The sequence below is a fragment of the Saccostrea echinata genome, unplaced genomic scaffold, assembly GCF_033153115.1.
Source record: "Saccostrea echinata isolate AGI-Se365-2 ecotype Australia unplaced genomic scaffold, CSIRO_AGI_Sech_v1 ptg000023l, whole genome shotgun sequence".
NCBI classification, from domain to species: domain Eukaryota; kingdom Metazoa; phylum Mollusca; class Bivalvia; order Ostreida; family Ostreidae; genus Saccostrea; species Saccostrea echinata.
This window is the reverse complement of record NW_026889772.1, coordinates 9,383,274-9,395,856: the sequence shown is the minus strand read 5'-3', so window position 1 is coordinate 9,395,856 and position 12,583 is coordinate 9,383,274. Positions and strand designations below refer to the sequence as shown.

Here is a 12,583-nt window from a genome sequence, read left to right as displayed (position 1 = left end):
TTTTTGTCATTCCGTAAGGTATGGGACCAAGACTTTTTTAATTAATTATTTTTTTTGCACCTGTCCCACCCTGGTAGTAAATTTTGTCTGGTTTCTAAAGCACAACTAATCAGGTCAGCTTTACAAATGGTTGCGTCTTCTGACGATTAGTAGTGCCAACGACAGTGTGAGCAATCTCATTTTGCTCCCATTGGTTCGTGACTGTAACTTTAGAGGGTACCACTGGTCTTCAGTTTCCTGGAAAGAGTTTCCTCATATTTTATCGGGCATAAAAAACCCAATAAAACTGAGACATAGGAATATTCCACAAAAACAAGAAGATCAAGACATTTCGTTCGTGCGATGGAACAGACATAACATCATGCAATAACTTATCTGCAAGTTGATCATTTTAATTACCTATTTATTTACAAGTAAACAATAATGCGTGGATATGTTTCCTTTTTACTGTATACTTTCTGATCTAAATGAAATGCTTGTTGATAAAAATGTTTGTTATCATGCTGTCAAAATAATGTAAAATGTATGTAAGCATACTGTCCAAACAATTATTCTGAATGTTGAATTCTACACTGAGAAATATGATAACAAGAGTTCTATTATTGGTTCTATTTCATCCGACTTAACATATAAACATGAAGCACATATATGTGTACAAAGATAATACTGATAAAGGTAAATGAGGTATCCTATGGTAAACTGACAAGTTGATGATCACGCATACCATGTTTAGTGGTTGATTATTTGTTGCTCTTCTTTATGTATAGAGATATGCTTTACGTTGAAATGGAATAATCTGATGATAGAAACGCCTACGACAGACCAAACTGAATGTTAATACTTATGACACACCACTCAGGACTATAACATACATATCAGTGATAAGCAGTCAGTCATTGACCTAGAATAATAGTCCACACAGATCCCCCAGGACCACTACTAATGGCGCCACTAATTGTCTGGTTTAGTGTCCTAGGCGCAGTCACAGCCCAGTCTTGCCAAGTCCATTCTGATAGTAAGTAGACAACCCTCTATCTGGTGCCGTCTGATATACTTCAAAATAACCAATGACATGATAAAAATGTATCTAAAAAAATAAACAATACAGACAACGTAAATAATCTGGAAAAAACCCCTTCTGAGTTAAGCAAAATAGTACGGTACTTTTTTTGTGGGGTTTCAATGTCTTAAAAAAGACAAAGTTTGATCAATTAAAAAGTGAAGATAAGGAGTAGTGATATCTACGAACAATACAAATCTGTAAACTGGGCATAAGAAAGGACTGCCGGAAATTCCAAAGGTAGGATCAGGTACCGAGGAGGAGTAAGCATCCCCTGTCGACCGGTGACACCCGCCGTGAGCCATATGTATGGATCACGTAGACGGAATATTCGATAGTCAAATTTAGTATAAAAACAAAGGTATAAGAATTGGTACGATATATGTCAGTCAAATTCCGTTACTTTCTATATGGAAATTTCTTGCAAGTATTAAATAGTTGTATTGTAAAAGTATTTACGTATTAAATCAAACCTCCAGTCTCGAGCAAACTTTATTGTAATTTGAAGAAAATTGGTTACAAATAAATTATCCGTGAAATTATTTCAAACAAAGGAGCAGAAATCGGTTAAATAATCTGCTTACCTTAAAGTACAAAATGTAAAAAACAAAACATGCTTTCCAAAAGTTTTTTCGTTTGCAAACTTAATCTGATCGTCCTTTCAGTTAAATAGCTAATTTTTCAGATTTAGTGACTTTTGAATTAATTTTTATGCACTCTTATATGACTTCAAATTTTTAAAACAAATTATTGGTTCTTTGACAATTTACCTTAAAATAGGGTATAATAAATCTGCTCTTGGGCTTTCAAAAACTAAAATGATATTTAAGTTCTTTTAAATAAGCAACAAACTATTACTATAATTCTATTTTTAATTCTTGTAAAAAGCAACAAACAAATACCAAGTTTTGCAAAGTAATTCAAACTTTTATTTTGTTAGATTACACACTGACATATTTATAATCAAAGAGACAAATTAAATATAAAATGTACCAGCAATAAACCATGTCATCTCATTACAAAGGATAATAAATTTATATCCTTTGGGGTATAAAATATCACCCTATAAAATATAACTATAAAAATATCAACCTGTAAAATATATCTGTAAAATATTCACCTATAAAATCCAACTTTGAAATATCACCCTAAAAAGAACGCTTTCATGAGATACTTGACCTGCCATTTTCTGCATGTGGTGCTTGAATTTTTTAAAGTTAGGTCAAAGTTTATGTACGATTTCACAAAGTACATGTATGTTAGGTTTTGTACATAAGATAGAAGCTAAATATAGAAGCGATTTTTTTTTTGTATCTGACAAAATGTGAAACGAAAATTAAATCAGAGGTCAAATTCAAGGTCAAAAGCTAACAAAAATCTGATTAAAGAAAACGTGTGAAAATCAGTGCATATGCTTTAGGTCTATATGCCCACCACTCACAATTTAGATGATAAACAATAATCGACATTATGAATTTTTAAAAGTAGGTCAAAGTTCAGGACCAAGACCTAATTACCTTCGTTTTTTATACATTCGATACATCCGCCGAGATTTACTGTTAGGTAGAGCAGACTCCAGGTAAGATGAACCATGAATATCGCTCTGTTTTTCAGACTATAAAACTATTTTTAAATAACAATTTAAAAGACTGGTGTTTATCACTTTCTACTAATTAAAAACAACACGTAGTTCTTAAAAAGGTCTTGCTTGTATTCTCTAAATGTATTAGTTTTGCTCAGTTGCTTTTATCTTTAACAGCTTTTGAGACAGACTTTTGTCAGATGAAGGCTGCTGTGGACGTCCTTAAAGGTGACACACAGCGGATCTCTAATAATGAAGTGGAACTCTCCAAACTATGGCACACCATTCGTGCAGAAACAAAGAGTATTTACGACAACCGTAAAATGATTGATGTCATAAAGAGAAATCTGACTGATTTGGTAAGTAACTTACTAGAAAACAATCGCCTTCTCAGTTAGAATTTTAAAAAAGTTGTAGAGAAAGCTTGTTTAAGTTAATTAATTTGCTTGTCAATATACATAGGATATTGATTATGTTTGATATTCAATTTCACTAAAACGTGTTTCCATAAAAAAAAAGCAAGGATGTGGAAACAAGCTTGTGGCCTGCGTAATGGCATAGAATGTACAGAACAGGCAATCAGATAATAAACTAATAAAATAACGTACGAGTTAGAGGGAAAGGGTGTACTTCCGTTTCAGAAATGAATGAAATTCTTGTGAACATAGAGAAAATGTAAATTTATTCACTGTATAACTTTATAAATAAATAAATAGTAAATGCATTAAAAAGTTCCATAAAAGTTTAATTAGTACTCAGCATGTTATGATTAATACACGTATACAAGTACATGAAGCTGTTAGCGCAAAGTAAACAAAGTAGTCCGTCGCGTTATTTGTGCGCAAATGGTTACATTTATCGGATGCCTCACATGAGATCAACCTGTGACCTGCCGAAGCCGATCACAAAAGTATGCAAGACACCTACTGATAAGTCCTCTATCCGCGTACATATTTCTATCAAGCAAAATACAATGTATTTGACAAAGTATTGTTGCTCCCTTGCAAAGTTTAAGTAATTCTCATAATTACAAATATTAAAATCTTACTAGATTGATTGATTGTTTAACGCCGAGTCGGCAGTACTTCAGGCCTTTTCGGCGGTCTAATTGAGTAAAACACCGTTTACAGAAATCAGTCTGTGATAAATATAATTTATAATGAAATATATGGAGATAACGAACAGTATTCAAGCTCAAAAGTCCATTAATCAATACAAAATAGGAGCAGAGCAAACACGGACCTCCAAACAGCAGAGGTGGGATCAGGTGCCATGGAGGAGTGAGCATCCCCTGCCGACCGGTCACACCCGCCGTGTGCTCCTTGTCATGATCGGGAAATAACGGAAAAATCCGTCGACAATTCAGTGTGTAAATAATGGCCTAACAATTAGTGTGAAAAACGTCAGTCAGCATTTGGCTCAATGATAAATTGTATTTGCTGACAAGGTCATTGTATCGACCATAGAACTTACGAATGATGACTTTAAACGACAAAAAATTTCAAATTTCATCAAATCGCCGTGTCATATGTGGACATTGGAGGTCTTTCAACCATAAATTTGTTTACCAACATGCTTTCGTAATGAAATAAAAATCAATGAAAGTGTCGAAATACATGAATTTTGAATACCATTGCTTATATTATATCACATTTTTTTAATCACGTAGTGAGAGTAATGCAAATTTCCAGGGACAAGGGAGGAACATTCTAAACTTTGATAACTTTTCATTTTTATAAAAAATTCTTTTCTCTATTACACGAATAAGTGATAGTCTTGAACATTATTAAGTAATAACAGCCAATATTAATAAATGTATGAAAAGCAATCATATAAATTACAGTTTAGGTAGCCATAAGTATCTGTTAAAGATGGCCATTTTTGTAAGACTATTGTACATTATTTGCAGATTTGGTACAATGTACTATAAACCAACTATTATTCGCGTCATCTTATATTCGCGATTCACCAGTTTGAAATTGATCTGCGACGAATAATTTTCGCGACTGAAAAACATCCTCCATAAATACAAAGCAAAATAAGTTGCTCGCGGCAAAATATTCGCGAGTTAAAGTAGGTCGCGAAACTCGCGAGTATTTCTCGCGTGCAAATAAAAGTTGGTAATTTACAGTATCAGTTATTTTAATGAGCCGACATCTTACCTCTTTCTATACACAATGAAGTTAATGTTGCATGATGTAAGTTTTTATTGCAGCCCCGTAGTACACGGGTTTAGGGTAGGGTTTCTGCACCCCTTTTCTGAGAATAGTTTTTTGATGTAGCTTTACTATGTAAATTTTCATTTAGCAGCTGCTTGCCCCCCTAACATACCCCCATTTGTGTTGCTGTACGGTCGAACACTGGCAAATTCCAGCATTTGGAAAAAATGAATCAAAAAGTTAGAGAAAGGCCCAACTCTCTCTGCCCCATAAGAAATAGAATTTTCGAGTTTGGGGTGTTTACGTTTATTTATTTATATTCATTTTGCTTGTTAATTTTTTTTGGAGGTTGCCCCACCCCACCCCACTTTCAAAAGACTGTATTGTATAATATAAGTGTCATAAGATGAAGTAAGTTGATAAAAAATGTGTTCCTTTTATAAATAGAATAACAAAATCAACATAATACAGATGTTTGTGAGATGTTTTAAAATGGAAAACTTGATACCACTAGCCAAGACCAGTTTGCTGAAACAATTTATGACTACCGACTGCACTTAGAATATAGTGAAGCAATTTGAGGGTTTTGATTTTTCTGTTTTGAATTTTTAAAAAAAATTATTATCTTGATGAGAATTTTATAGAGAAAAAGATCCCAATTATAATGAACTCAGTGTTCCTTGCTTTTAGCTTAATAAGCAACAACATTATGTTCTAAACACTTAGTTCTTAACCAATCTCGCAGATGATTGAAGATTAAAATCTAGGTTTTAAGTAATTTTTGTCGGATTATATGCCAAGGTAGTTTCTTTTGCTTTGTTGGCCTGCCGTTTTGTATATGGGGTAAGCCTTTATTTCGTTTAATCAGCATTATCTAATTATCACAGAGGTTTTGTTGATCATTTAGCAGCAAGAAGTCCATCCAAACAAGTGAAATAATTGTCTGCTTCTAAAGTGTAACTTAATGAATTGATTAAACGAAATCTGGAGAGAGAGAGAGAGAGAGAGAGAGAGAGAGATGCAAAAACGTGATCATTTTTAAATGAATAAGTATGATTTTATATATTGGTTTCTCTAAACAACTTGATTTGGGTGGATATCAGATCTAACTAATTTCGATTGATAAATTCACTGAATTTTTAACACTTTTCGATGTTCTTAGCTGTATATCTTCAAATTTGCGCATTTATTTAGCGGCGTGGAATTTTCTTACTTGGATTAAAAAAAGAAACAAGAACAATTCTTGCTTTCAAATTCTTTCTAATTCTATGTCTAGGATGACATAATTCAAAATAATGGTCTGAATGCCTTATTATTGATTACTGTATGATAATTCTGTTTTCATTGTCTGAAATGCACATAACAATATATACCGGGTAATTACAGTACTTACATACTAGTAGTGTAGCACATTAAACGTTTAAATATGTTTTTAATGTATTATACAGATTGGTTATTTTGCTGTAGGTGTAAATTCATGTACATGTATTTTAAAAAAGTATTTGGTAGAGCATTCTTCTTTATATTTTTCAGAATCTCAATGAGTTTGATAATTTTTATCCACTATACTTTAAGCCTCACATCTAAGAAAAAAAGGGGGCACCTACAATAAAACATATCCCATATCAAATTAAAAACGAAATAATTATTCGATTATTTCTGAATATTGCAATGAATTTCAGATATAATGTAAAAATTTCATACAAATAATTGATATAATTTTATCTTTTACTAGTATCAATCAGTTACGTTAATTTTGCCGATATTTAATGTAATACATTGTTAATAAAATACTCAAAAATATATAATTTGATATCCTATTGCTCAATATAAACAGCGCAAGGAGGGGCAGATCGCCAGATAACTGTTAGTAGATCATTATTAGGAAAAGGAAACCGACAGTGATGAAAGTACACTTTAATCTAAGCAGTGTCACACCTTTACATCAAAGTCGGGCATCCTGTAGGAAACAGGATTCAGATTTTGATCAGCGAAAATTATATTAAAAATGCGATAAAAATCTCGCACGACGCTAAATCTCGTACATCTTGAGACTTTGATGTGGACATTTTAATGTCCCTGCTTTATAAGTCTGGGTCACTTAAAAATCTAAATTATATTATTCGCTTTTGAATTAGTGATGCTGCATTACTTATGTTCATTTGATAAAATTTAATGTCATTTAATAATCATTTATAAACAAATGAAGAGCTTCATCAGATCACATGCATGCTAGACATATAGCATAACTTATACGACAATCTTCTACAATATTTATCAAAAACAGGCTCTAATTCTGGACATCGTAGAAAGAATGACATATTTTCCAATTGCAGCATATTGTTTCAAAATAAAATCTATGATAATATGTATAGACTACATGTACATATTTACGAAAAAAACATTTTTGCAATTGATATTAGTAATTTAAATTTGTCAAAAAATATAATCTCCTTAAACCGTCACGTAATTGAAGAATTAAAATTTGTCTACAAAATATATAGTTATATAGGTTAAATACTAATGTCAAGCAAGAGCGTCATCATTCTTCAAATATTTACAGATAAAATTATATTTATTATTATTTACAAAAAATACATCCTTTTGATTAAGATTGAGACTTTCAGAGTAAAGTATATATAACACATAGTTAATATATAGGTCAATCATTTGGTTAGATGTGACCATTGATAAATTATAAATAAAGCACTTGAAATCTAAATATAGCTTACTCTTTCTCATGTTTCACGTTGTACTGTCGTCCTATGTCTTAATATTTATACAAATAACATAAGAACAATCCAGGATTATAGATGTAAATCTCTACAGCTAACTCCCAAAATTTACAAGATTTTCATTCACAAATACCGTAAGCACAATGTAAGCCAATATATGTTTTCGGCGAGTTAAATTTAAAAAAAAGTTGATTCAAACTGTTTCTCTTTAAAAAATATTCGTAATCGTGAATGATTTAGTGCCACTTAAAGTCTAACTTAAATTTCTTAGAGAAATTAAATTTGAACACAGACTGGGTGTACTTCCACACGTTTTAATAAAACCCTAAATAGGTTTTCCTTTAGAGTCTCGAGACTCAGTTTTTTTCTCATATGATATGTGAGGTACCTGTGCAATAATTTAGTAAGGAGAATCTTAATTTAATAAAAAAAAAGTTTTATTTAAGTGGCCTGTAGCTTGGTCATTGCTTCGACATACATATACATGTGAATTTGTAAAACATATATATATATATATATATATATATATATATATATATATATATATATATATATATATATATATATATATATATATATATATATATACAGTGTATGAATGTTAGGGCACCTCTTGTCTGTGTCATTAAAGTATTGCAAAAACAATATTTGCCTCTTTTCGTATACAGGTAATTAAAAAACAAACAAGAACAAAACAAAACGAACAAAACATTGCATGTATAATATAATTTGATTCATCCATTTGGATGTGAAAAACGAGAACAAAGGGTCCTCTGCGAGCCCCAAAAAATTGTTAAATGAGCAAAATATGAAATTTGTAGTGCATGCCAGAAATATATATACACTTTGAAGTTAAAAATTTGGAAAATCAAACAGAATAATCTACAGGAATAATGTATTACAAAGATATTCTCTTTTTTTAATTTAAATTTTTGTATTAGAAATTTCTTTTTCTGTAAAAAGGAATAATACACTTCCAAAAAATGTTTACTTATTAGTTCCTACTTTTTTTTTTTAACGATTTGCATACATCATTCAACTTCAGAATAACGTGTGGAATAAAACTTAACCAATTTGTCGCCACCTATTTTTATGGTTCCATATCATTAGTGCATTAGGGAAGATCAAGCCAAACCAAGTATCAATTTTCTCAGAATCTAATTTCATGAAAATGAAAAGCTACCATTTATTTGGTACAGCTGTAGGTGTTTATCTTTATATACGTCTTCAGTGTCTTTGAAGGTTTTTTATTTATTAAAAGTTTTCTCTGAAAAATCATTTCATAGAGCATCGCACCGAATACCAACCCAGATGTAATGGAAAAATTACATAACATTACATCGACTGTGGACGATAAAATGAAAAACCTCACCGACACTGTGACAGCTCTCGAATCCCGGATGAGGCAATTAGAAAGTACTTACTGAAACTAATTACAGTAACAAGAGTCTATTAATTTCATAGCAGTAATTAATTTATAATCAATAGTTCAAGAATTATTATATTTTTTATTATTCACATGCCTTTTTGTAAGACTATAGGCACCACTGCAAGTGGTTTTAGTTATTATTTTGTTTATCTTAATTTTACAAACAGTAAAGTGCAGCAGCTGTGGCACGAGAGGTCATCCGTGTGATTTACACCCTTGTGAGAATGGAGGTAAATATTAAAAAAGTAGATTAAGTGGACATAAAAAATGTTGACATGATTTCTGTAAGAATCAAGAAAGATATTTGTTTTCTCGAGTTACACGTTTTCCGTAAATCAAATTAAAATTGAAAAGAAATTATCACTTAGCTCTGCAGTATTGTGCGACATGTTTAAAATCCTGTAGATTCCTTAATTTTCGTGAGTACTTATTATCGCGAAATCACTCTTTAACGTCAAATATAATAATTATTCGCGAATGGACGGTTGATCAAGAGAATTTACGTGGATTTCAGCACCATAAAAATAAAAGGGAGTAATTTTATTTTGCGAGTGGAGCTATTGGCGAAATTTCGTGATAATTATTTTCCTCGCGTATAATTAGGAATCTTCATTATTATTTCTAATATGCATTTTATTTTTGCTAGTTTATCTTGTACAAAAAAAGCTATAAACTTGATCGAGGTACATCATAAAATTCGCCTTCTTTCAATTTTTTTTAATTTAAGGAAAGTGCGTGGAGTTGGGGAAAGACTTTTACTGCGCATGTCCGTTAGGATTCGCGGGAAAACTGTGTGACGTTACCGATCATTGCATCCCATCGCCCTGTTTGAACAATGGGACGTGCGTGAATAATGTTGTGTCCCATACATGTCTGTGTTCTCTTCCTTATACCGGTCCAAACTGTACAATCGAACTGACCGTCTGCGACACCAACCCATGTGCAAGGGGCATGTGTGTACCTGATGGAAAGAACTTCAAGTGTCTGTGTGACCCAGGTTTCTACGGCGATCTCTGCAACAGCGTAGTCGACTTAAGTCTTATCACCACAGCATCTTCAACATTACCACCAAAAAGTACACCTTCAACATTACCATCAAAAAGCACAACTTCAACATTACCACCAAAAAGTACACCTTCAACATTACCAACAAAAAGTACAAATTCAACATTACCATCAAAAAGTACAATTTCAAAATTAACACCCAAGACAACACTTTCAACATTACCACAAAAAGGTACACCAAAGTCAACAATCAATCCAACAAACAGCACAGTACAAAATTCTACAAAACCATCATCACAGGCAACAAAGTCCTCTCTACCACCAGGAACAAATATAACCACTGCAGCCGACCCCTGTGTTACACCGTCTATTTGTAACGAACCCTCTGTTTGCGTTGCGCGAGGAGTTAATTATGAGTGTGTATGCCCCCAAACAAATAAAACTATCAATGACGCTTGTCTTGAACCAATACTCGTTAAACCTTTTGACATTTGCTGCATTCAAGACATATGTCAACCAATATCACAACCAATTTGTTGAAAGAGTCCATTTGTGACTCTCATTGCACTCAGGGAATGGGCAAATAAACAGAATTCTTGAAGATGTAACATATTTGATTTTCATGGAATCACGTTTCCATTTATGATTTCTGTTGATAATCGATTGATATTTAATCAGTATAAACCCATGACATTGAAATACTACTAAAAAGAAAAGTAATCACTGCTAGACTGTGTTCTTGTATAATTATAAACATTGGTTTATTGCAATTCTGATAGTCGCTACACAAAGTTTATGTAGCGACCACAGTGTATCACAATTTCAGAGCGATTCAAACATCTGATTTTAATCAGATTGATATGCTTCTTCGATCATTACTCCTAACTATTTTAAAAGCAATTATACTTATTAACTCGAGTGCTTGTTTCTCAACGTTCAAGTACCATGATCCCTCAATATAATGTAATCATTACAATCTGTCACTGTGGCTCAGCTCCCGCTCCCTGGCCTCCCCTGACATAAGTGTTCCTTAGCCAATCGCTCGGTACTTTGAAGTGAAAGTCACGGGTCTTTCGGATGAGACCGAGGCCCCGTGTTATGGCAGGCATTGGCACAAATAAAGATCCCTCACTGCTCAATGCGGCCCTGAGTGCCGAGTAATAAAGGTCTACATGTAAATTTGAAGACCTTCATCGGTATGTGATGACGTCTGTATATGAGTGAAAAATTCTCGAACTGGACATAAAACAACTAATCAATCATTACAATCAATAAATCCTAAGTCACATTTTAACTTGTTGTAAATGTTTGAACGTTTACCAGCTCATGGACCTAGAGTAATAAGTACTCTCGTAGAAATTTGAGGTATGATTAACAACAAACTGAAGATTGAACGATTATTTTACATGTACAATCAAGGGTTCAGCGTTCCTAAGTTAAATCGCCGACAACAGCAGTAACTAGAGACCTTAATTCTTGATGTACTGTATGACCTTATGTCAAGGTCGTTACACGGGTCGTAGCAACCACATGTTTGATTTCATTTCAAGTTAAAGTGCAGACAAGGTCTTTGACCGTCTACGAAACGGATATTTAGGCAAAAACAAAAAAGATCTTACCGTTTAAGGGGAGGAATAATTACAAATGACTAACGCTGTGGTATTTTATTTTTGTTTTGTCCGAATATAACCTTCCTGCAACATGATATTTTGCTATTCTACATTTGTAATATAGAATTTAAAGTGACGCAATTTTATTTATTAATGCACTAGATGAAATCCCGCGCAAGCGCGGGGAATTGAATTTATACCACTATCGACAGAAAAAAAATCTAATAATATATATTGTAGTTTCTACTGACAGCCTACAGGCTTATAGCAGGAAGAAATACTTTGTTCAAAATCCCGCATGAAGTAGAAATACGTCTCCAACCCCCCCCCCCCCCCCCCCTGTAAAACTTAAATAACAATATCATTTATTGACGTTTATTGTGAAACCTGTTATATACATTTTACTATGTTATGGATATTGTACTTCAAATGCTCTTATTTCATTTCCGTCACGAATAAAAGCAGTGAATATGCACATTTTACTGAGAAATAGACTTTTTTGGTAAAAATTCACAGGTACTTGGGTCTTGGTTTATAAATATGTATGTACCTTATTGATATGTAAAAACTGTACCTTACCTCTCTTTTTTTTTTTTTTTTTTTTTTACATATCAATAAGGTACATGTATACATATTTATAATCCAAGACCTAAAAGTACCTGTGTAAAAATTAGCTTTTATTTAACGCCCTATGAATACACTGGCGGATTTAGAGGGGGGCCCAACCCCCTCCCGTTTTGTGTCCAAAATATACATAAAATTTAATAAATCATTTTTTTGGTGTGTCCGTGGGCCCCTACCCCAACCCCAAACTGGTCCCCCCCCTTTCAAGATTCCTGGATCCGCCACTGGAATAGGCCGAGTATTTGATACAAAAGACTGTATTCAGAAAAAACTGAAATGCACAAAATTATATAACATAATTGTATTTGAATAATGCTTTATTCATTGATATTCTCTTTTCATGTAAGCAAGTTTATTACGAAGTACAAATTGTACTTCG

General features: G+C 32.7%; 1 protein-coding gene across 1 annotated transcript; it reads left to right on the top strand.

Moving 5' to 3' along the window:
- Positions 1-942: 942 nt before the first annotated feature.
- On the top strand, positions 943-10,510 carry LOC133191663 (neurogenic locus notch homolog protein 1-like). The gene is made up of 5 exons (XM_061327405.1): positions 943-1,015; positions 2,820-3,001; positions 8,823-8,952; positions 9,133-9,195; positions 9,693-10,510. The coding sequence occupies exons 1-5, from the start codon at positions 943-945 to the stop codon at positions 10,508-10,510; spliced, it is 1,266 nt and encodes a 421-aa protein (XP_061183389.1).
- The last annotated feature ends 2,073 nt before the right edge of the window (positions 10,511-12,583 follow it).